The sequence below is a fragment of the Xiphophorus maculatus genome, chromosome 1 (assembly GCF_002775205.1).
Source record: "Xiphophorus maculatus strain JP 163 A chromosome 1, X_maculatus-5.0-male, whole genome shotgun sequence".
NCBI classification, from domain to species: Eukaryota; Metazoa; Chordata; class Actinopteri; order Cyprinodontiformes; family Poeciliidae; genus Xiphophorus; species Xiphophorus maculatus.
In genome coordinates this window covers 17,043,996-17,068,071 of record NC_036443.1, presented here as the reverse complement: position 1 = coordinate 17,068,071, position 24,076 = coordinate 17,043,996, and the positions used below count along the sequence as shown (strand labels likewise).

Sequence of the window (24,076 nt, the reverse complement as noted above, 5' to 3'; positions counted from 1 at the left end):
CCCTCCACCTCCAGCACACTCAGCTCCTTCAAACTAGCAGCAGCAATTAGCAAACACCTGGTGAAACTGCACATCTGATGAGCTTATTATATCAGTACAGTGTTCCCATGAATGCAAACACTTAAGAGTAATGTTGATGTGATGACGTGCTCAAGGCAAAATGCAAGAGTTTCTTAAAGAGACAGATGCCAATTTCAAGCCGTTACATTTTGAAGTCAAATTTCTTTTAAGTCATGTTTGATATATACAGCATTTTCTTTAAACAACTGAAGGTGTCATAACTATTTGATTGTGCTATATATAATAAGTGGCTGGAAAACATCCTGCCCCTTTAACTACACAGAGTTAGCGTTTCCAGTTGCTTTATCTTTGAGAGAAATGCAGCTAAACAGATCTGGGCACTGACCTTGAGGTACAACCAGTCATTTTTTTCTGAGAGTAGATTAAGTGGAAAAAGCACAATGAAATTAGCACCAGGAAGAAAACAACATACAGCAATAATGGTGTTAAGCCATGAACTTTTAATTTAGCACATCACAGCTACAACAGGTGAGACTGAGAACCTGCAAACACCAAAAGCATGGTTACATTTTGTGGGATCAGGAATTGCTATGGAATGTCTTTGTGTGACTTAATTCTGGGGTAAAGAAAACATCTGAGCTCTGAGCTAAAGGCTTTCACTACAGAAGAGATATAATACATTGCAAGAACAGTAGTCATAGTGAAAGCCAGAGTTGGGGAAAACAATAAAATAAGAGGAATGATGACAAAAGTCATGGCCTGAGTTAATTGACAATCAAAATTTGTACTGTCAAATTTTACAGTAGTTTTCAGCTTCAACAAGCATTTGGGAAAAGGAATGACCTACAAAGGTGAACAAAGGTAAAGGGGTTATTTGCAAAACACATTACACTCTGCTCTTAAAATGCAATACAAGGTTAGTGAACTGCAGCTCTAAAGCCACAAGATGGCAGTAGAGAGGTTAACTGGTGTGGACGATGTAGCTGATGAATGAAAGCTCGGAAGATGGAGTCTTTAGTTTGCAAAGGTCTGGCGGACAGCGGTGACGATATGCTTGGCACTGATGCCAAAAATATCCAGGAGCTCCTGGGGCTTTCCACTGCGGGGAACGCCACTCACTGCCAGCCGGGTAACCATGATGCCAGGCTCCCCCCCCACTGCAGACAGCACGGCTTCACCGAGACCACCTGGACAGAGATAGTTAACAAGAAGCACCATTGTAAGCAAGAACTGAAACTGATTTCACAGTTTACAGGGAAACCTTTGTTGAAAATCTAAGAAACGGCAGGACAAATTGTCAAAAATTAGAAGATTTGTATAACCCTTAAAACGTTCATTGTTATAAACCCAACAAGTCCAACCAGCCTTCATTTGCTAAAGATCAAATAAGCCACCATTTATTTTAATACAAAACCTACAAGTGGCTGAAAATTTGTCCTGCAGTCACAAAGCAAAAGTTGTAGCCTGGAAAATATGTTCTTACAACTACAACTTCATTTAATCCAACCAACTCCTAAAAAATAATAATAATTTTAAAAAATACATAAAAATCTCCCCCATAAAATGTTGCTGGTCCAGAAAGGTTTAATGCATCATCAAACTCAATTAGGAAAATGGGAGCAAGGAAACAAGCCTACCCTCCTTGTAGTGGTCCTCCACTGTGATGATCTGCCCCCCTGTGGCTCTGGCACAGGACAAAATGGTGGCGGCGTCCAAGGGCTTGATGGTAAATGGGTCAATTACGCAAATGTTTTTTCCTACAAATTAAGGTTTATGTTATTCAGGCTGCCATTTGCTTTAGAAAATTTTGATTTCTTTTCTCTTATGAGAGTTTACCTTCACTTTTAAGCGTATCATAAGCAGTCAGAGCTTCATGAAGTGTGACACCAGCTCCAATCACAGTCACCACATCGCTGTCAGACTGGCGCACAACCTGGAGGCCATTCAGTCAATGTCAGCAAACATCAAATGAAGTTCGGTTGTGATTCTGCCCCGTTTTCAGATCAATTAATCACCAGTATTGATTACCTTGGCTACACCCACTTCAAACTTCTCATCTGGTGAGTAGATCACTGCAGTGGCTGGTCTGCTAGTACGAATGAAGCAGATTCCCTAAGAACAGAAAGTGGTATGTGAATATTGACTTTGGGAGGAATGTTTGCTGGACAATCTTAAGGCAGGCCACTGACCTTTGTGTTAGCAGACAGTTCAACAGCCCTCTCGGTCGACACAGCATCGCTCGGATAAAACACTGTGCATGTCGGTATGGCGCGGAACATGGCCAAGTCCTCGAGAGCCATCTGAGATGGACCGTCCTCACCTGAAGGTAGATATGACCGGTGAAAAACAGAGTTCTCCCATTTAATCATAAGTAATACCAGGGGTCCAGACCTCAAGGTTTAGCATGCAGGTGTACTGAACAAATGTAGTGTTTTAAGCCTGAACACACACACAAAATGTTTATGTGCAGAACTGAAGAGACTCTAGAGGCAGAACTCCCAGCCATCACTAAAGTCTGCTGTCTGGGAACATTAAGGTGAAGTATTTAGCGACAGTGATGGAGAAGTAAGGTAGACCATACCAAAGTTTAACAGCAGCATTTTCAAATGCATGAACAGCAAGAAAACCTGCTGAACCATGAGTTCAAAATAGAGACACGTGCAAACCAGAACTTTTGTGTACCATTACACCCTTAATGATGGCAATCATTTACAGCCATAATCTTACCAATGGAGACACCGCAGTGAGATCCTACTAGGTTGACGTTGGACTGTGAGATCGCTCCCATACGAATCTGATCGTAGGCTCTAGAGAAGAAGGCAGCAAACGTGCTGGCAAATGCAACTGTGCGGTCACGAGTGGCACAGCCAATGGCTACTCCTACCTGTAATTATAGGCAAATACAGTTCTATAAGTCAAAATGAAAACTGATGACATAACAGAGATCAAAACATTGAAGGCTCAAAAGAAAAATCTAGCTACAAGTGACCAAAGAAGCTAGAGATATCAGGGATAAGCATGAATAGCAACAAATTACACCATATGGAACAGCAGGGAAGAATATCAATAAGAGTGTGTGTGTGTACTTTACCATGTTTTGTTCAGCGATGAAACACTCAATATAGCGATCAGGGTAGGCCTTCTTGAATAATTCTGAGAAAGTGGAGTTTTTGGTGTCTCCATCCAGGGCAACCACCCTCTTGCTTCCCTGACCCAACCTGGCCAGTGCTACACCATAGGCTTGCCTTGTTGCCATCTAAAGGGAAAGATGGGAACAGGGTAAAGCAAAGACTGACAGATCATCAATGTAACAAACGAAAGAAATTTTAGTCAGCAAGACTTATGGAACAAACATATTGATGATTATTCATTTGTGTTTTCATTCACAGCCAAATTATAGCATAAAGAGCCTTTTTTTAAATCATAAAAAGTGTATTTTCCTACCTTATCTCCCTTCTTATAGGCTGGGGGTGTAGGTAGGGAGATTGGGCTCAGGTCAGCTGGTGCTGCGTCATCATTGGGCAGCTCTGGGCAGAGGGTCTTGTTGGGGACCTGGATCTGAGACTGCAAGTCCTTCAGAAGGCCATCTACCTTGTCCTTAGGGATTGGCTTCCCATGCCAGTTCTCTAGATCCGAAATGTCTGCAAAGCAATGGGTAAACAAGTTTCAGTAAGAAAATGTAGGATTTTGTTTTTAAAGTGAGGAAAAGTCTTGAAATTTTGTTTATACATACCTTTGAGTCCTTTTCCTTTGAAGGTCTTTGCAACAATACAGGTGGGTTTGTCCTTTACCTGCTTAGCCAGCCAGAAAGCTTTACACAGTTCCTCCACATCATGCCCATCCACAACATATGTATTCCATCTACACATGTTTAAAGAATGGAAATCATTACTAAATTAAATCTCAGAAAAGTATGCATCAGGCATCAATATCACTTAAATTTATAAAATCTTATGGTAGGCTCACAGCAAAAACATCAGAAATGGGAATAGACTAAATGGGCAAAAAACAAATTTTAACCAAAAGTTCATAATATTCAACTCACAAATTTGTCCCAATAGGTTAAAAAGTGAAAGTGTGTTATGTTACTTCGTGTTGTTACCGACCCAAAGGCTTCACAGCGTTTGCGGTAGGTCTCCATGTCGTGTTGCAGGGGTGCAGGCTCACTCTGACCGAGACGGTTGACATCCATGATAGCCACCAGGTTGTCCAGCTTGTAATAGGATGCAAAGGCCATGGCCTCCCACACGGAGCCCTCCGAACACTCACCATCACCGAGCATGCAGTACACACGGTAGCTGCAATGAATAAGAAGAGAAGAAAAAAGGAAGCGTTTGTGGCTTCTATACAATTCATGTTAAGACAATGACCAGCTAGTAAGATCTAAAGGGTCCTGAATTATTGTTTGAGTTTAAAAAGATGCCAAAAATTCAGTAAAGATAATTGTTTTTGTTATTCCATGTACATCCTATTTTCTCAAAAAGCATCTTAAATACTGCAGACTAAGGTCCAAGATTAATTCATTCATGATGGATGAAAGACTCCAGACTAGGCATGACCTGGTATAGGATTATCATCCAATAATCTGGACAAAGAATAACATGGTTTCACTGCATCATACCAAAACTTTAAATCTGAGAATGTATAAAGTCACTAGCTAGTCAGGCTACCTGCCCCACCATCCAGTTTGTGCAGTATGAATGGTATGACTGAATTTTGCAGTTTGCAAACCACATCACTTTTTAAATATCTTGATACTAGTAAACAGCCCATGCCTACTCTGGACACTGCCATGTAAACTAATGGTATTTAAGTTTATCTTAAATACAATTAGCCAACACTAAAACAGCAAAAGATGCTTAGTCATGAGACCTTCTGGCCTTTAACACATGAGAACACTCAGGTCATTTTGCACACAAACAATGCACTTTCTTAAGCAATGCTGAGATGACACAAAGGATGTTAACATTACAACTTGAATCTAAATGAGACAATTCTTGAACCTGAAAAAGAGATTAAGATTCCAAAATTGTTTAACTCTAATCATTCCTCAATTCAGAACTTCAATAAAAAATAAAGACTGACCTGGCTTTGTCAAAATGCTTGCCAGTATAGGCCATCCCACAAGCAGCCCCAAGACCTTGGCCAAGAGATCCAGTTGCCACATCAACAAATGCTAGTTTCTGTGATACAACAGGGTAAATTGAAAACAGAAAAGCTACATTTTACATCCATTAAATTTTTCCCAGTCATGTTGAAAGAAAAAAAAAAAAAAATCCAGTCAATTTTACAAACTCACAGGTGTGGGGTGCCCCTCCAGGTCACAGTCGATCTTACGCAGGTTGAGCAGATCAGATTCCTTCACGAAACCTGCTTCTGCCCAGGCAGCATACAGGACAGGGGCAGCATGACCCTGATGAGAGTTACAGAAGAATTCTAAGGTGTGATCACCAGCAAACTAAATGAAATGAACAACTCTCAGGTAGAATTTGCATCAAGCACCAACCTTTGAGAGCACAAAGCGGTCATTGCACTGGTTGCGAGGATCATCTGCTTTATAGCGCATGGCGTTGAAGAAGAGCACAGACATGAGCTCCGCTGCACTGCAGCATGATGTGGGATGGCTTAGGAACCAAAATCAAAAGGAGTCAATTAGTGACAGCTGACAGTACAGATACAATATTAGTATACAAGACCATCATGCCAGTGCATGCATATTACATTCAAACTTCGTGTTTAGTCTGGAAAAGTTAAATCATTTCCCGTTTAAAGCACTATGTTAATAGTGACAGAATGACTGTACGAGAATTGCCGTTCAACGACAGAGCATGGCCACATCACACAAAATTTACACAACTGTCTTGTTGACAGATAATGCTTTTGAAGACGACCTATTGAGATTAGAAAACGTCATCATCAATCAATAACTTGTTAATTTTTAAACACAACCAACTCTGGTTACCACACAAAGGTCTTCAAGCTTAAAAAAAAATTGCAAAAAAAACCTTGTGAAACTGTTAGTTGCTTAAAATGGGGTTGGGAGTATTGTAAACATTTCTAGAAATCCTGAGTTGCCCAAGAGATTTCAGCTTCCCTTTGTGGTTAAGTTAAAACCGGTACCATTTTGAACATGCTGGGAACTTTTACAACATCCAATGCAAATGTACATCACTCACTGTTAAGTTTTATATCAAAAAGCAAGATCCAGTTGTTTAATTTACCACTCTTCCACTTGTTGAGACAGAGCCTGCTGAAAATAAAGCAAGGCAAATTCAGAGAAAGACAATAAGAGTGCATTGTTCTGCATTAGTCAGAACGAGGAAACAGTTGCAGCAGCAACTTAAGATTCGCTTTATTTGTAACAAGTTTTGCGAGCCTCATTTCAGACAAAGATTTCCTTATTTCCTTATCTGAAGGAAGAAGTAGGAACCAAAAGAGACTCATCAACTGGCCTTTTATTTGAAGAAATGCAGAACCAAGAGAATTTGTATAAGGGTTTAGTCAAGGGTGCAGCACAAGTATAATCCATGAGTGAATCACTCTTTTGTCAAGAATAAAAAAAAAGGTAGCTGCCAAGTGTTTTACATGACATAAAACTGATGCACACGTCAACATTTCCACCAAAACTTTCTCCTGAGTAATGACTAAGCTAAAATGAGAAAGCAAGAATCTGGTTCAAAACTCTCCCCTGATTTCCCCTAAATGAATTAATCAGACATAATCGTGCATGTGACACCCATTCAACTATATTTAACAGAGCAGGAGCGAAGGGCAGCTACACCAACTGATAAAGCTGCACCCTTTTTAAGTATTCATGCCTTGACTTGCATCAACCAATGGGGCTATTTTCTGTGTGAAAAAAAATCTGCACCAAATCTTGAAGGAGCAGAATAGATTTTAATCACTATTCTGTTTTGGTAAAATAGTTTACCAAAACAGAATAGTTTTGGTAAACTATTCTGTTTACCAAGAATAGTAAAAAATTTGCACCAATTCTTTAAAGAGCAGTATAGATTTTAATCACTATTCTGTTTTGGTAAAATAGTTTACCTGGTGTTCATACACAGGAGCCAAAACCACAAGGTCATTAGATTTCATTTTTTGCTGTTAAAAGGTGCATTTGTTTAACATCTGGACAAGAACAGTTCATTTAAGTACAAAACTGCAATGGTAACACGACTAGTCATATCTGGACAAGATTATCCTACAGTGAATACAGATTCTTTTAAAAGAAAATGTATTATTACAAGTATAGCAGGGTAGTCGGATTTCACAAAAAGATGACACTACTATGTTATTGTTCAAAAACAACATATCAATTATGAATAAAGCTCATTTTCCCCAACCAGCTCCTCTTTTACATCATCCAAAGTTCTCCACCCCTATCTGATTTTCTATACCAGTTGTGGACAGAAAAGAGAAGAGAACGTCCATCCAGGAGAAGCAATATGTTGTTTGAAATTAGTTTAGCGCATGGAGTTTGAAATTCTATTGTCTACAAAGTATGCAATTATAATATTGCACACATTCTATGGCAAAATAGATATATTGTGGCATTATTGATTTAAATCCTTTAGTTGATTTAGAATTTGACCATTTTAAATAGAGGTTAATTACATAAAAAGGGAGTTTCTAACTTTGCTGTATCCTGCCCTAAAGCAGATCTTGTGTATGAGAGAGAAAATAAAAAATACAAATACAGAAGTCTTCACGCGTCCCGTTAATATCAATTACTGCCTAATGTAGGGGCAAATACTCCAATACCTGATTAACAAAAATGAGACTAAAAATTATGTGGGAACAAAATAGCACCTCAAAGTCATCTAGGGAAATAATTACAGGCACATTGTGTGCAAACAACTTACAGATAGGCATAACTAGCCAAAATTTATAAATTAAACCAAAACTTAAAATTTGTAATACACGAAAAGTTATGAGCGTCCCAAATTCTATAAACTGATATTACAATCCTCAGGAGAGAAAACGACCATGAGACCACAACACAGCAGCATGTGATAGTGGTTACATTGAAGTCAGTATCATAGACTTGGCTCACTCCATCTGTGCTTATTAAAAAGTGCCTTCAGGGGGGGGGAACTAAAAATATAACGTTATACCGAAGAGGCTCTGAATGAACCATCTAGTGGGCTTGCATTTCCTTGCACTAGACTCCGCTGTGCTCCTGAAAGCAGACAACCTTAGTTGCATTCTCATTAATTAGCAGCTAGCTCTCTGGCTAACTCGCGCCGCATGAACATAATCTGCTGCACGTGTAGCCACCAGGCCCCCACAGGTAGCGTGTGCATCGCCTGCACACTACGACTACGGTAATACTCTCCTATCAGCGTTTCCGTGTGATTTCCTTAACACTTGACGACTCAGAGTAACTTTGTGTGACTTACCCAGAGTTGGAAGCGCATGTTGCCTTGATGGAGTGGATCCTTAGCTTGTTAGCAATGTCTTTGAGTCCCTGCAAAGTCTTCTCGTCGGGTTTGTGGTAGCTAGCCATGATCTCTTGGAGGATAACTGGAACGCTTTGTTTGCTTGGAGAATTAATGAAAGTAATTTAAAAACCACACACGGCTGCTGTCTGGACTTGAAGGCCACTGCTAGCTGCCCAGCGTATAGAACGACTGTACGGAGGAGGAGGACCGACTGTCACGGAGAGAGGTTTATGTCTAGCAGGCGAGCCAGACCCCGTCCAATCAAATCATTGCAGGAAGAGAAGTTGCGTATGTTAAGCAGAGCATGATGCACCTTTCGACAACTTTTCTTAGGTCGTCTTTCTTTTGTAAGTCGAAAACTTGCAGGACCATTTTCGGCACCATTTTACCCCCAAAGCGATTTTTTTTTAAATAAATAGAGAAGTCTGCAGGGCTACGTTAAGTATTATGTAAAAACCGTGTGTGATTATGACAAAATGTGTGTTCCTGCATTTTATAAAAAAAATAAATATGCTTGCTTTTAATATAACATTAAATTGATAAGTTGACATCTTACTGCATTACAACTGTTATAGCGATGTCACTGTTCAGTATATCCTTATGTCTCCATTTTATTTTTGTTATAAACATAAAAAATGGATAACATTCACACTTCCGTTGTCTTGCTTTTTGCATATATCATAAATAAAATGACATAAAACAAATATTAATTAGCAAGGATGTAATTCCTCCTACCTACATTAGATCATGTTTCTGAATACGTTTAATGGAACTGTTCCTTTAAATTTGGAGTTGGGGAGCTGGCTACAAGGAAGTGTGGGTAGCAGATTCTGCCCTATCATCCTTACTCAGGGAAAAAAATGAATGTACAATGTTCACACACAAAGTTCCTTTTTATCGCGCAGTCAAAGCACATTTTTTTTAATGTCAGTTACTCTGCAATTTTCCATTTCTTGAAAACAACTAGAAATATAACGGTTACAGTTAGCTGTATTTCTATGTATGACAAATCAAACTTAGTTAATCAGAACATTAATCATGCAAGAGACATGTTTTCCAAACACATTTGTAATCAAAGTTGCTGACTTATACACAAGAGGCTCCTCTTTTCAAAAAAGCACCACTTCCCCATTCTATTCATCTTTTTATACAGGTGCTTCTTCCTCTTCCTGAAGTTCCTGAAACAACACACACACACTTAATTAAAAGATGAAACATTTCTGAAATTAAAAAAAAAAAAGAGATATGAAAACAACAACATATTCATACCCTGATTGCCCTCCGAGCTTCTGTTCTCTCTTTAAGGGTGATTATCTCTTTGTCAATTCGCTCCAGCTGAGGCAGGAGTATTAGTATACTTGGCCGATAGATTAATGTGTCCACTATTGGATTTTCCGCAATAACCAAAGTTTTTAGGGAATTTGTCAGAAGGCGGAGGCTTCGTAAGGCGTCTCCTTCAGCAATTGCATTTCCTCTACGGGAGAAAAAGATGGTAGTAAAAAAAATGAGGTTCCAGACTTTGCTGATTCCCCAAGGGTATATTTAGGCACCAGTTTGTTGTTGTACTGCAATACCTGATATTGAGGTACTGAAGACTCTTCATTTCAGAACAGAGCCCTTCCAGAGTTTCAAGTTGATTGTCTCGAAGATGTAGGGTTATCAGGCGCTCTAGCTTCTCTAGACCCTCAAGACGTTTGATAAAGTTTTGGGCCTGAGGAAAAACAAGATTTGATACATACAGTTACTATTTTACATTAACTTCTACAAAGACTGATTACATTGACAAAGAAACTATGACTTATTTTATCCAAATCACAATGCCTTGTATTACCAGGTATAGTTTCCGCAAGTTTGGAAGGTCAAAGCCACTTGTTGTTTCCAGCTGGTTTGCCCTCAGCTCTAGGATAACCAAATTGGCAAAATCGGCACTCTGCAAACCACTTATTTTCTGAATACTATTACCTGAAAGAAAGTTTCAAAGTGTCACATCATTCTTTTCACAAACATATGCTTTAAGGTTCAATTATTTGAGTTATGAACAATTGAAATGGTTTTAATCATATCCGCTAATAGAAACGCTTGCTAAATATGTTAGACTAATCATCTGGATAAATGTCAAAAGGAGAAACCTGAAAGTATGAGCGTCTCTAGGGACGGTCCAACCAGGCCTTCTATGTCTACTAGTTGGTTTGATGCCACACTCAACCATTGTAGGAAGGTAAACTCAGCTAATGGTTGCCCTTTTAATGATGTCACAGAATTTGTGTCAACCTGCAAAAGAGTTGCATTCAAGATTTGCTTTCAGTATGAGTTTTATTTAATGATTCAGACATATGCAATTTTCTACATAACGTCAAGACTTTCTTGCCTTCAGCCAAAGCAAATGGGTCATTGGTGCCAAGGGAGAAAGATCAGAGATGTAGTTGTTGGATAAGTCCAGAAAACGTATGTGAATATAACTGCTGATTGCAACTATGTCAGTTAACGCTCTGAGACAGAGACACAAGAAAACAGATGAGTTTAAAATCTATCTATATGCAAAGATTTCAGTCTCTAAATTTGGTCTTTATATTTTAATGTCTGAACATGACACACATTCCAACCGTTAAGGCTGGCACTAAATTTAATTTTTCAGCTCCTCTTTGTCTGCTTACTTGTCTTTAAGATCCAGTTTGATAAAAGCATGTTCCAGTCTTTTTCCTGTCTGGCAGAGCAATGAAAGCCCATCAATGATGGTCTCTTTGTTCAATGGGAACACTTGAATCTGAGGAGAGCAGAGAAGTCACTTTTATTGTGAACGTTAAACACAAACACACAAAAACATTGGAGGTAAAGGCTCTGGCCAAAGTACCAAAGTTTGAATGTTTTAAAGTCTTTACTATTAATTGTTTGTTAGGAGGGACTATACTGTGGGAGTGCAGTGTGTTCTTATAAGAGCAAACTTATACTGACAAACTTGCCAGCATATAACCAATATAAGAGCTGAGTGCGCTTTCAGGACGGGTTAGTCTGCTGCAGAGCATTTCAGTCATGATAGCATGGGAAACGACAAGACAGATTGCTGCTTCATCTGCAGGAAATGTAATCTCTGCTTAAGGTTGTAGTGGTCAGTCCTCAGCAAATCTTTATTTAAAAAGTTCATTGATTTTAGTAACTTAATTTACTAAGTGAAACACATTATACAGATTAATTACTCACAAATGGCTATTTAAGACTTTTTTTCTGTTAAATGTGATAAGTATCCAAAAGATAAGGTTTTTCACAAGCTTATTTTGGACTTTAAGACATTTAACTTACTTTTTTCAGAAGATATTTTTAACCCCGTCATGTGAATCCAGCGCCATTTTACAACACAAATTTCAGTGCCGCTTTACAGTAAGGTAACAGTTATAATTGGACTGTTCAAAACATTGAATTCCTGATTTTCAAACAAAGCTTAATCAAAAATATACTTTTCTATGCAAACACACAGGAAAGGGTCCAAGATGGAATTGTTTGTGATTTATTTAAAAGCTGGTCAGAAGTTATAAGGGTTCGGTTTAAGTAAAGCCCATAAAGATATTTCCATTGATAATTATTGTCAGTATTATACCATTTTTTTCCCCACTTGTGCTCTTTTAACATTTTAAGAAATAATTTTCAAATATGATATGAGGAACTTCTTGTTTGAAGTGATTTCAAATTTAACTCTTGACAGTGGAATGTATATCAAGACGGTTTACCTGTTCGCACGTTGGCTGGTAGCGGATACTGCAACATTTTTATTGGTTTCCTGCAATAGCTCATTACAGGTGTAGAAACAGGCTAAACAAGCTTTTTTTTGGGCTTAAACTAAAATGAATAAACATTTGAGAACTGTAATGGAAATGTAGATAGGGCTTTTAAGGCCTCAAAACTGAGATGAGTAGCTAAATGGTGGACTTTTTATAAACTGTCTTTTTATAAACCGCAGTAACACGAACCTTATCGTGTTCGTCCCCTTCTTCGCCTTCTCCAGCAGGTGCATCTTCCCCCAACTCTTCGGGGGACAGGTACACATCATCGTCAGACATTGGGGCCAATATTATCTTAAAGTGGTACAGCTAGCTTGTTTGCGAGCGATGTCTGAGCAGTTTTCAAAAGAACTAAGTTTGACAACGTTACTATGGAAACCACGCAGGCGCAGCACGAGCAGGTTTAGTAAGAGGGTTGCAGTTGCACGAAAACCAAAAATCAGGAACCTCTGCTTTTGTAGAGCCAAAAAAAACAAACAAACAAAGCTGTTACACCACAAAACTCATATCGGCAATTGCAATATATTCCGCTTTCTTTATGTGAACATAAACGAAAGACACAGCTGGTGAAATTTCTGGTTAAAATGTTGAAATCTGATATACATTCCACCTCCTTTCAAATCAGTGAAGATTGTTTTTTTTTTTTTTTTAAATGTACATTAGCTTAATGAAACAGTAACATTGACAAATACATAGACAAAAATAATTTTCTAAAGACAATATTAGTTTCATTGTACATTAAAACAAGATAAACAGAAACAATTCCTATCTACACATTAATGATGGTGAGACTTTTTTTTTTAACAGTTCAGGTAGCCACAATGTTCCCGCCTCAACATCTGTAGAAAAGTACTCACTCAAAAATATACATAGTTCATGCCCAGATCAGTCATTCATTGAATGACGAGGCATGCAGCATTAACTTAAAAGAAAAAATAATCTATGGTGCATAGACTCATTTGCTGGCATAAAGATCTGTAGACTACAGATACTCAATTTCTGAGCAGCAAATGTTTTTCCAAACTTTTTTATTACAAACATCAAAGCCAGTGAAAAATGAAAACTGCATTATTCAGGAAGCAAGCGAAAAAGGTGCAATTTGTGCAATATTCCAACATTTACTGCTACAGGATCAGTTCACTATTACCACTGTTGAGGTAATTATAATATCTATCTACAAGAGGTTCTTATACAGATAGCAATAATATGTTCACTTTTAAAAGTTCATCATTTCCTAGGATGGGAGAAACGGAAAATGCAAGCGGTCACTCCACTTGCATGTTGCGCAACAGAAGCCCCTTCTTCACACCTCCTTGCAGCATCCTTGCACCGAGGCTAGTTCCTGTTCCATCACTATAAAAAGGTAACACAAAAAAAACACTGAGTACACGTTCAAGCCTGCAACACATTATAAAATAAATCTTAAAGCAAAGCTTCAAAACAACAATCAGAAGTTTTTCACATCAAAGCTGCTTACATTGGACTGAACTTCCTCCTCTTAGATTCTGGTGGTTCACCATCATCTGGTAATCTCTGCATCAGAAATAGTGAGAACATTTATAGTGAACTAATTGAACATAAGTGTTAGTGTCCATCCTTCTCCTTGAAGCTCAACTGACCTTGCCACTAGCTTCCAGCTGAGCTTTTCTTTGCTCCAAGTTTTGCTGAAGTCACAGACAAAGGTGAAGGGTCACACAAAGGAAGAAAATTATTCAAACCCAATGACAACGTTTCATCTTAAATGTACACAGACCGTCTTACACATGGATTTTATAAATTAGAGAGCCGTTAATGATTATTAAAACGAATATTTTAAAATTACTTTATGGAGTTCAGAGAGCTGCTGGTGCCTGATGAGGGCCTCTTTGCTAGGGAACTGCCTTCTGCAGAGCAGACATGCCAGTTTCACCCAGTCTGTCAGTCTCCCTTCTTTCTCATCTTTCTCAGCTCCTTCGTCTTCACTGTCACTTTCTGCACTGTAGGCTGGGACCAGACCGGACTGATGAGGGGGCGAAAGCTGCTGGTGTCAAGGCAGAAGATTGGAGAATGAGACAGATACTGTGCTCCATTTATACATCTCAAATGAAGAAAAATACTATAAAAACGTATGCATTTTTTCCACAGCTTGCGGCCATGTTCGTACTTCTGTACTTTGTCGGATCTGGTCCAGAAAACTCGGTGCCCTTTCAGACAACGCACCCTGCAGGACAGTAAATTAAGTGGGTTTAAATAGGTGATCAAACCTAAACACGTGCATGATAATCACTCCTCCTGACATTCTGATAAGGCAAATGTGTTGGCACCTTTTTCTCCAGAACAGCATAGCCTGCATCGGCACTTGCAGACTCTCTGTAGTCGTCAAAGCGACTGTGACCCGGCCCTCGAGAAGACCCGACAGCAGGGGACGAAGAGACAGAACGCATGTTTTCTTTTTGCCTGTTGAGACTTTTAGCCCAACGCTCCATATCTTTGGCAATCTGGAAAAGCAAATAAAATAAAAAAGTTAGCAAAATTTCACAGGGATATAAGATGTTTTCATTTCATATTAAAAAGGGATTTTGAAAAAAAAAAAAAAACTGCAAATAAAAGGGGAAACTAAATTTGTCAAGATAAATAACACCAAGTTTGATCAGTACTACATTTCGCTCTTTTTTTATTTTCTTAAAACTGTGAAAATAGGAAACATTACAGAGAATTAGGGCCATACTAAGAAAAATAAATACATTATGAGAACAAAGTCATAATATTACGACTTTATTCTCGTATTACTTTGTTCTCATGATTTTATGACTTTAATCTTGTAATATTTTTTTAATTGTCTTATCACAGCCCTAATATCTCGTTGTACAATATATCCACATAACGTAAAGTTAAAAGAAAAAATGTAGTTTATTTCAATAAATATGACGACTCTTAAATTTGTATCCAGTTAGTAGAGTACCTGTTGAGCAGTTTTACTCTTCGGCTTCTCTTTTTTCTCTTTGCTTGCTGTGCTGTCCGAAGAGGCCGCTCCATCCTTCACTGGTGTACCCTCAGTGTTTGATTGGCTGGCAGCAGGAGTGTAGGTCTGCTTCTCTCCATCCCAGTACATGTACTGCTGAGTGTTAGCGTTGTAGTAGTACTGACATGAAAAAAGAACCCCAAAAGCAAAAAGAAGTTGTAAGGATGAACTCGCTCGTATACAAAACGTTTCTGTTCTGTTCTCTGCAATTTGTTCAGAGTGGACAGTTTACCTGGGAATTTGGGTCATAATAGAGTCCTGTGAATGGGTCATAATAAAAGCCTGAGCTTTCGTCGTACTGGTAAGTAGACACATCTGGCACAGCTGCAAAAGTATAATAGAAAAAAAAAGTTCTGAATTATATGAAATTTCAGGTTTGCAAGAAGTCTCTTTGTAGGAAACACTTACGATATTGTTTGAGCTCGTGTTCGGTGCCGGGGATGGCAGGTTGATTAGCAGCAGCTGGCTGTGGTTTTCCTACAATCTCAACCTGTGAAGGGGCGGAACTCTTAAAGTTGGGAATATGCAAGAAGAGACTGGAAGAAAAAGAAAAACGACTATGTACCTGTGTGGCTGGTGTGGAGATAGCTGGGATGAGAGACAGCTGTCCAGCTGCTGAACCAAGTTTTACTGCCTCAGATGAGATAACAGCTACAGATGAGCAAGGAAACATCATGAGCAAATACTGTTCTACAAAAATATTAAACAGTCCTGTTACAGACTATTGGAAGAATCAGTCAGACCAACCTGGGGTTCCTCCTGTATATGCTCCATTTAGTGCTGCTCCTGCACCAACCAGGGGTGCAATCCTGGAGTCCGTCTGGACCCTTAAAGCGACACCGTCTGCCCCAGAATAACTCTGTCCTTCTTGGCTGTATGTGACTGCTGCCCCCTGCTGGTAAACTGCTGCATCCTCACTTGATCCATTCTGAGTGTTCTAAAAATAAAACATAAACCACAACAAACAGTAGACAAATAAATATTTTGGTCAAGATGCCTTCATTTAACCATATTAGTAAGTGAAGCTAGATAAGTTACCTGTGATATAGCCCACTGTGCAGCGGCTATAGCAGTGCTGGCCACAGTAGCCGCGCTCACTCTGCTCCCCTCAGTCACAAAGACATCACTGATGTTGATAAGAGCAACAGAAAGTGTCATTATCGATTTTGTAGTGTCCTGGCTAAAGCAGTCTTTCTTAATCTCACACACTTTATCTCAACTAAACTAGATTTTTTTTTTTCTATGTTGTACTTTGATCCAATTTTTTCCCCTCTTACATTTGCAAGTATATTTAACTGCATTCTTCGTTAAAGAGTTTACCGTTTGGAACCTTTGGCAAACTCCACTACAATGGCTTTCCCATCAATAGACAGTGGGGGCTGCAGAGCCTGAAGAATCTGAAGCAGCTGTGAGGCCTCCTGTTGATAAAAAAAATAATGAAATACTAGTGACCTTTAATGTTTAAGATAAGTTTATTTTTAAAAATCATCAGTGCAAAAAGCAAATAGTAAGTTATTAGATCCTGCTTATTTTCTTGCAGACATTTAAATTCTCTAGAATCATCATGCCCTAGATGCCAAGACTCTAAAGAACATGTGATACATTCATGTTTATACCGTGAGGTCAGCTAAAGTATGGCTGCTGTACTGATAAAACAATGAACATTGAAAAAGTATACTATGGTTTAATCTGTATGTTTGTGAGTAATCTCCTTCAATGTTTGAACTGTATGGCTAATTCACAACAACAAACAAATCGCCACAGTTTCATTTGGCTATAAAGTCATTCCCAAATAAATCCAATAATGCCAGACAGAAGGTTCCACTGTTTGACCTGGAACATGTAAGACAGTAAATTAAACATATTTTCTCTATTCTTACCACTATAGTAGAAAGCTGCAGAAAAGCAAATCCTCTGTTTAGATGTGTGTGCTTGTCCTTGATCAGGCGAACATTGGAAGGGGAGAGGGTGGCGAATGGAGCCAACGCAGACAAAATGGCGTCCACTGTTGTATGGGGGCCGAGGTTTCTAAGAATCAAAGCTGTGGAAATAGAGGATAATGACTGTCGTTCTCTACTGGCTTTGCAGACAAATTGAATTATATCAACGTGATAGACAGCAGTGATGTCTATGGCATTGTAAAAGCTTGTCTGGAGGCTTACTGTCATTTGCGACGTCTGCCGGCTGCGGCGCAGGCCCTGGGGGAACACTGGGACCAGCAGGGTGGTACGACACCGGCAGAGGCAGCAAGCCTTGGGCTCCCTCCTTCTGAACTCCAACAGGCATTTCCCTCAGCAACTGTGGCAGCTTTAGCTCAGCCTCTATGGAAAGATAGCATAACACTAATGCATCAAAGAAGAAGAAAAAACAGGTTGGATATTAATAGCAACTCCTCTTAAACTTCACCTGATTTGGGCACGCTGCATTTGAAGCACTTCTCTCTCCTTTTGAAGTTCTGGACACCACACTGTTAGAATAATGCGCAACCCATTAGAAGACCTGCTAGATGAGCCACTACATTATGTCTGATATGCACAGACCAGGTAATTCAAGCATGAAAAACCTTGTTACAGAGCCAGTCCTCGTTGGCTCGTGGTTTGGGGTCGCTGTAGTGCATGGACACGCGCTGCTCCATAATCATCAGCGTCCCCTAGAGGAAAAAGAAAGAGAAACAGGAGGGACAAAGAATGAGTTTCAGTGATAATGTCACACACGCCACAAAGAGGCCTCATCTCACAAGAGATGAGATTGAAAGAGAAGAAAAAAATTAAGAGAAAGAGAGAGGGAGAGAGAGAATCAGAACAGCTGAGGCTTTAAAAAAAGAAAGAGGGAAAAAAAGGACAGCAGAGAATTGCAACCTTCAGCTTAAGAAAATTCGGACGGACTGAGATGGTGTGTCTGTAGTTTTGTGGATTCCCATTATTTAGGGACAATGTGTGATATCTTTATAAATGTGTTATCCCTCCCCCCTTAAGGGGAAACTTTCCACAGATTCCAACAAAGCCCACACAAGTCCCCTCAAACTCCAAATGACAAAGGTTTTGTCCTAAAATATGCAGTAATGGTTGAAAGAAAAGAATAAATAAAAAAAAAATTATGTTGTTTCTGAATCAACATAAAATAGCAGGGATGTTCAGATCAGGGTTGTTTTTAAACCCACCCCTTCCCCCCACCAATACCGATCCGAGTCATTTAACATTAGGCATTTTCCGATACAGAGTCCCAGTCAGAAACCTCATTTAAGTTAATAATCACTGCTATGTATGTGCTTGAAAACTCAGCAGCTGACAAGAGGCACTTGTTAACACTACGTTTCACCAACAATAGGACTTACTCACCAATAAGGTTCTGGAAGCTGGATCTGCACTTATCCGTTTTCCTTGACAGCTAAAGATATTTTATTACCTGTGTTTCTGCATAAAATCCTCTATATGCAGGTCTAATACATATTAACTTGGTGAAAAGAGCGACTATGAAGTTCTTACTACATCCCACCTAAAATAAAAAGTTGCTTTTAAACATATTTTTGACTTGCCAAAGCTAGAGAATTCAAGAATTTACATTTAACTTCTGCAGAAAGTGCAAAGTAAATTTGATTATGTCCGAGGTTAACACCAGCATGTTTACCCTCCATTTTGATCTGTCTCCATGAGCCTCTGTTTTCCTGCTTCATAAACGTTACACTTGAGTTGCGACTGCAGCTTCGCATCTTTCTATTACATCAAGCAGCGCATGGGAACATGTGAACCCAGCAGACAAAGTAAGTCACATGACACAGACAGACAGAAAACGGCAGCAGCCAACACAGTCTCTTTCACTGTGAATGTGATTATAAAGAATAAAAAACTCCTACTAGAACAACAAAGTAACGTGCATGGGCTAAAATTCAACTTAGTGAGCCGTGCACGCAGAAGTGTGACAGGACTGTCACAAAATAAACAAATAAAAAAGAAGAATTCAGCCTGGGCTCACTGGTGGTGCAGCTGACAAAAAGAAAAAACAGTACACCCGCAATAGTTTTCAGAAGTTACGTTTTGTCAGGGACTCCGATATCGATTATTTAAAAATGCCATGATGGTAACCCCGATCCAATAGCTGGGTTCGGATCGGTACATCCCTATACAAAATACCTGAGGAGAATTTCCATTTCCACTGGTGTGTACTCTCCAAAGATGGCAGAGAAAACAGACATAGGACTGATAGAAGGTATTACAGAATCAGCCCTCTATTGGAAAAAGTTATACTGTAGAGATAATGACTGCAAGGATCTATTTTTGAAAACTAGGCACTTGTTGAGTCTATATTCTTGGCTGTGATGTAGATGAATTTGCATCTTACTGGAATTTGTGTGCATGTGGAAAGAAAACATTCTAAAAATACAAAGGCTTACCTGCCTTAGGCACAGGAAATCAATAATTTTCTAGTGTGCATTTTGCAGAAAACCATGAAAGTGCACCTGATGGCATGATGTCACTGGATATCATGTTAGCTAATGTCCCACTGACTTAATCTATATGTGTATTTGTGTATGTGTTGGAGAGAGTGACCTGGTTGGTCTCCATCCAGCGGGTGGCCTCCTGTATGAGATTAAACTCGACGAAGGCGAATCCTCGGCTCTGACCTGGACACCGCCCAGCGCCACAGCAACCGAACAACAACAACATAACAACAACGCAGTGTTTGGGTTAGTGCTTCATTTACAGAGGAGAGAAAGAGAGAGAAAAGCCCTGTTTGAGCCCCAACAAAAAAAAAAATAAATAAAAAATAAAAATTACATGTTCTCTCCCACAAATTTTCTGGGTCTCACTTGGAGTCGGGGATGAGGAGGAATACTACCCACCCATCTGTCTGGGTATGAGCTCTTTGCAAAATGGAAGTCGAGATACCCAAGCGGCAACAAACACACACATTTCTGATACTCTTAATTCAAACCCAATCACAAAGACTAGACATTTACAGTATAACCAGTGACTTGCATAAGTGTTCATACCCTTTAAACTTTTTCACATTTTGTCCAATTAAAACCACATCAATGTACTTTAGTGTTTTTTTTGTGACAGACCAAGACAAAGTAGCACATAATAAATTTAAAAAAGAAAAGATTTTCAAACTCTTTCCACAAAAAAAAAATCTGAAAAGCTGGACATACATCACTTAGGCTACACTCTGTAGAACTAACTTTTTTTGCAGCAATACCTGCAAGTCCTTTGGGGAACATCACTACCATGAGCCTGAAACTAGATTCACATTTAGATTTAGGTCAGGACTTTGACATGGCCATTGTAGAAAAGACTATAGTTTGATAGAAAACAACACTCTGCCTCTCTGGCTACATGTTTCAGGTCATTATTCCAAGTTACATTAGCTAAATGTAATTAACTTTTTTTTGTTAGTTAGTTAATGTAAATTACATTAGCACGGGGTTAACCCTGTGCTGTATTGTCAAACTATTTGCTTGGTATGCAATATTAAAACAGAAATGAGAAATACTGTATTGGTTAAATATTACATACCAACTATCAGATGTTGCGCAACAAAAAAATACAGAGGATCCCCGCCTAATTATAGTTCAGTATTCATGGATTCACCTATTCTCTGATTTTTCCATAGAGCTTATGTAAAATACTTTTTTAAAAGACTGGACTAAAAAAAGGAATACCGATGGTATTGATTCCAAAGCAGTGCCAAGATGGTTTCCACTCTGCCCATTAATGCACTCTAAGGCACATTTAGTGTTTGACCTATTAAAGTAGTTATTTAATAGCGTTTTTAGAAGGAGCCCCAAGTATTCCATGTTCGACTGTGGTTTGTAACCCCCATGAATACTGGGGATTCACTGTATTCAGTATGGTCAGTCCAATATACTCAAAGGAAAAGATAAGATTGAGGAAAATGGTGATTTCATCACAACTTTCCAATATTTCTATTAAGTATTGTCTTCCAATATTGTGCAGGCCTATATTTAGTTTCATGTCTCTTCCCTTCCACTCTGATCAGCCTCCAATGGCCCTGCTGACAATAATTTTTTTAAGACAAAACAGGAAAAGGTTTAATGGGTAAAAATACTTTAGCAAGGCACTGAATTATTTTACCGGGTGCAAAATGCTTAGATTTACAACAACCAGTATGCACAAAAAATAAAAATGTTATTTTCCAAAATGTTAGATTACAGTGACTAATCTGAAAAGCAGATAAAGACTCATGTGGGTGTAAAAGAGACAGCAGAGTGTTGGGGAGGGTAAGTGTGCCAGTGTCAGTAAAGCACACCTTACAGACAACCAGGAAATTAGCTAAGTGCAACACCAAATACACAATGACCTTAATGGGAAACATTAGGAAAAAATATATAGAAACTCAACCATGTAGCTGATCGTTAGCTGCAAGCTTTCATTCTCAGGACACACAATTTATCTATGGAAATAATTGATCTATTTGGAGTTTTAACTTTCAAAATTTGTTCAGCTCAGGTGCATTTAACTTCCAAGATGGATGAAACAAAACCACAAAACAAGTATAGACAGTATATGAAACACAGGGAACAGGAAAATCAAGTTAATGACACTTCTTGGCTGTATGCCTGCATGTTTGCATGAGAGGCGAAATTAGTAGGACATAACTTAAAGGGTGGATGGATTTTGCTCTGTGAGAAACAGCAAAAGGACAGAAACCAGAAGATCAAAGTAAAAAGCAGGAATCTGAGCCTTCTCTGTACAAACCTGAATATCTAAACATTTGCGCTGTGCTAGAGCTGTCATGTATCATAACAAGGCTGTGAGAAAGTGAAGGCAATCATTCCTAACAGAAAAACAACAAGAGCGGCAACAACAACAGAGCCAGGAGTGGATGAGATTGACACAAGGAGGGGAAGGTGGCCAGCAGACAAACCCTCACCTGAAGATTTATTCCTCATAAGGCGAACTTCTCTTGGCTGGATCCCCTGTTCCTGAAGTTGTGCCCGAATCTTAAAACATCCAATAAAAAAAAAATGCAGTTTAGACTTTACACGCATAAGCTTGAGTAGATTGTATTATTGTTTTAATGTTATTTTTTGTGATGTGTGTAACAGATCTCTCTTGTGAATGAGACAATGACTCTGAAGAGATTTTTCCTGTATAAATAAAGGATTATAGTTCGGAACAAATCACACCTCATTGGCTGTGGCACTCATTGGTAGCATGCGAAGCATGATAATGTTACTGGGCCTCTGGTTCTGGTCCAAGTCTGCACGGTAGTCCTGGTCTCTCTGGTCCAGTTCCTCTGCAGACAGGTCTTGTCCAGCACTTTCACAACCGCCTTCCTCCGCTGCTGCTGGAAAAGTCTGCCAGAGAAGGTTGAATTAAATTAATGAATCTCTCTCACTAAAGGAAAAATTTTTTTTTGCAAATTATGCATTTCTCAGGATTTACCCTTGTCCTCCTTCCACCTCCACGAGAGACCCTATCCTCATCTCTTGGTCTGAATTCCATCTGCTCAGTATGGGCAACCCAGTTGCTGTCCCTACTTAAACCCCTGTTTTCTGGAAAGCCTCTTCCACCTCTCTGCCTTCCTCTTCCTGGTGGGCCAGTCTGTATCTGCTCAAAGTCTTGTCTGAATCCATCCTCCTCCCCTTGGTGAGTGAGATGTGCACAATCAGGGTGTGACTGAGAAAAGGGGGGCCAGACTGGGGTATTCCCCTCCAGACTAATGTTGCCTCTGGTATTCCCTCTATGGTGAAAATGTGGGGAACCTTGGAAACCTGCTGGGAAGTCATGAGCACCTAGCGCCTCATCAGGCATGTATAACCCATCATCTTCCATTCTGACTTCATGGACTCCCTCCTCATCCTCTTGCCCATAAGCACGATAGTCCATGTCCCGAAAGTTGTGATCATTGTGAGAGCTGCCATAGCGACCGATGCGATCCCCTCGACCACCCCTGATGATGTAGGGTAGAATGACGTTAAAGTGTCTTCAACGAAAAATATGCCAAATAATCGATATTTTTAAAAAATAAATAAATGATTTACTCACCTCCGCTCATAGTCCATGTCGACTTTGAAATTTCCTCAAAGCGTTTGCTTCTTGACAGTTAAAACTATTGAATGCAAGATGACAGCAGCAATAAGGAGATGAGATGAGATATCGGATTACAGAAAAAAAAATTAAAGTCAGGGTGCAGAGTAGTGTTGTGCAATACGATCATTCGGATGCATATTTTTACTGTGCACACACTACTCTCACTTTGAGTTAATCTTCTTACCTTTCTGTCCACATTATTAAACAAACTACTAAAACTTTCAACGAGAGACATTCTTCTGTAGCTAGCAAAGCACACACAAATATTAACAGGAGAGTAGGAACCTAACGTGCAGCGGTCATCTCTGCTAGCAGCTAAGCTAACTAGCAACTCCAGGATTGACACACCGAACCAAAACGGCTCTCAACTGTTACAAAACTCGAGTGCATTTTTAGACAGAACGGATAAAAGACTTACCCTGGACTTATTTCAATAACAGCCTTTTTATAATACGTCACGTTGAAGCTAAGGTGAGTGCAACGTTTTCTTTTTGCTTTTTTTTTTTTTTTTTTTTTAGTTAGCCAGATGTAAAATGGCCACAGGAAGATATGTCACAGAGGGCGGGACTAAAACTCCAGTTCTCGAGTGTGATTGGTGTCCGTAAACCGACTAAGATAGAAGGAAGACGTAAAGTTGCAAGTACAATGGAGAGCCGTGCAACATTTAAGCAAATAAAAGAGTATAAGTTTGATGGTTATGTTAAACTTAGGTTTTCCTGGTAGTCTCAATTGTGTAGACTTGGAAATTAGATTTGTTGTATAGACTTTTAATATATTTAATTA

The 24,076-nt window shown here is 39.2% G+C and overlaps 3 protein-coding genes across 4 annotated transcripts; all 3 read right to left on the bottom strand.

Moving 5' to 3' along the window:
* Positions 1 to 501: 501 nt before the first annotated feature.
* LOC102234635 (transketolase-like) lies at positions 502 to 8,696 on the bottom strand. Its single transcript, XM_005808656.2, has 14 exons — positions 8,424 to 8,696; positions 5,528 to 5,645; positions 5,321 to 5,434; positions 5,107 to 5,204; positions 4,128 to 4,319; positions 3,755 to 3,882; positions 3,466 to 3,662; positions 3,113 to 3,277; positions 2,749 to 2,905; positions 2,211 to 2,341; positions 2,050 to 2,133; positions 1,858 to 1,954; positions 1,659 to 1,778; positions 502 to 1,208 (listed from the first exon to the last, which is right to left on the bottom strand). Exons 1-14 carry the CDS (start codon positions 8,528 to 8,530, stop codon positions 1,036 to 1,038), a joined length of 1,881 nt encoding a protein of 626 aa, XP_005808713.1. The 5' UTR covers positions 8,531 to 8,696; the 3' UTR covers positions 502 to 1,035.
* Positions 8,697 to 9,369: 673 nt separating this feature from the next.
* Positions 9,370 to 12,651, bottom strand: LOC102234379 (leucine-rich repeat-containing protein 23-like). The gene is made up of 8 exons (XM_005808655.3): positions 12,428 to 12,651; positions 11,120 to 11,229; positions 10,834 to 10,954; positions 10,595 to 10,736; positions 10,297 to 10,427; positions 10,040 to 10,176; positions 9,735 to 9,939; positions 9,370 to 9,643 (listed from the first exon to the last, which is right to left on the bottom strand). The coding sequence occupies exons 1-8, from the start codon at positions 12,515 to 12,517 to the stop codon at positions 9,611 to 9,613; spliced, it is 969 nt and encodes a 322-aa protein (XP_005808712.1). The 5' UTR covers positions 12,518 to 12,651; the 3' UTR covers positions 9,370 to 9,610.
* Positions 12,652 to 12,759: 108 nt separating this feature from the next.
* On the bottom strand, positions 12,760 to 23,819 carry LOC102233944 (RNA-binding protein 10-like). 2 transcript variants are annotated; one of them, XM_023331642.1, is made up of 23 exons: positions 23,712 to 23,819; positions 23,249 to 23,312; positions 22,646 to 23,153; positions 22,387 to 22,557; positions 22,131 to 22,200; positions 19,787 to 19,860; positions 17,803 to 17,889; positions 17,646 to 17,706; positions 17,402 to 17,560; positions 17,120 to 17,280; positions 16,560 to 16,657; positions 16,278 to 16,365; positions 15,987 to 16,176; positions 15,805 to 15,890; positions 15,648 to 15,729; positions 15,472 to 15,563; positions 15,180 to 15,359; positions 14,542 to 14,715; positions 14,382 to 14,438; positions 14,061 to 14,258; positions 13,858 to 13,902; positions 13,716 to 13,771; positions 12,760 to 13,591 (listed from the first exon to the last, which is right to left on the bottom strand). In XM_023331642.1, the coding sequence occupies exons 2-23, from the start codon at positions 23,263 to 23,265 to the stop codon at positions 13,504 to 13,506; spliced, it is 2,742 nt and encodes a 913-aa protein (XP_023187410.1). In that variant the 5' UTR covers positions 23,266 to 23,312; positions 23,712 to 23,819; the 3' UTR covers positions 12,760 to 13,503. The 2 variants fall into 2 exon arrangements, with proteins under 2 accessions (XP_023187410.1, XP_005808710.2); XM_005808653.2 differs by having other exon boundaries at positions 14,061 to 14,255.
* Positions 23,820 to 24,076: the final 257 nt, after the last annotated feature.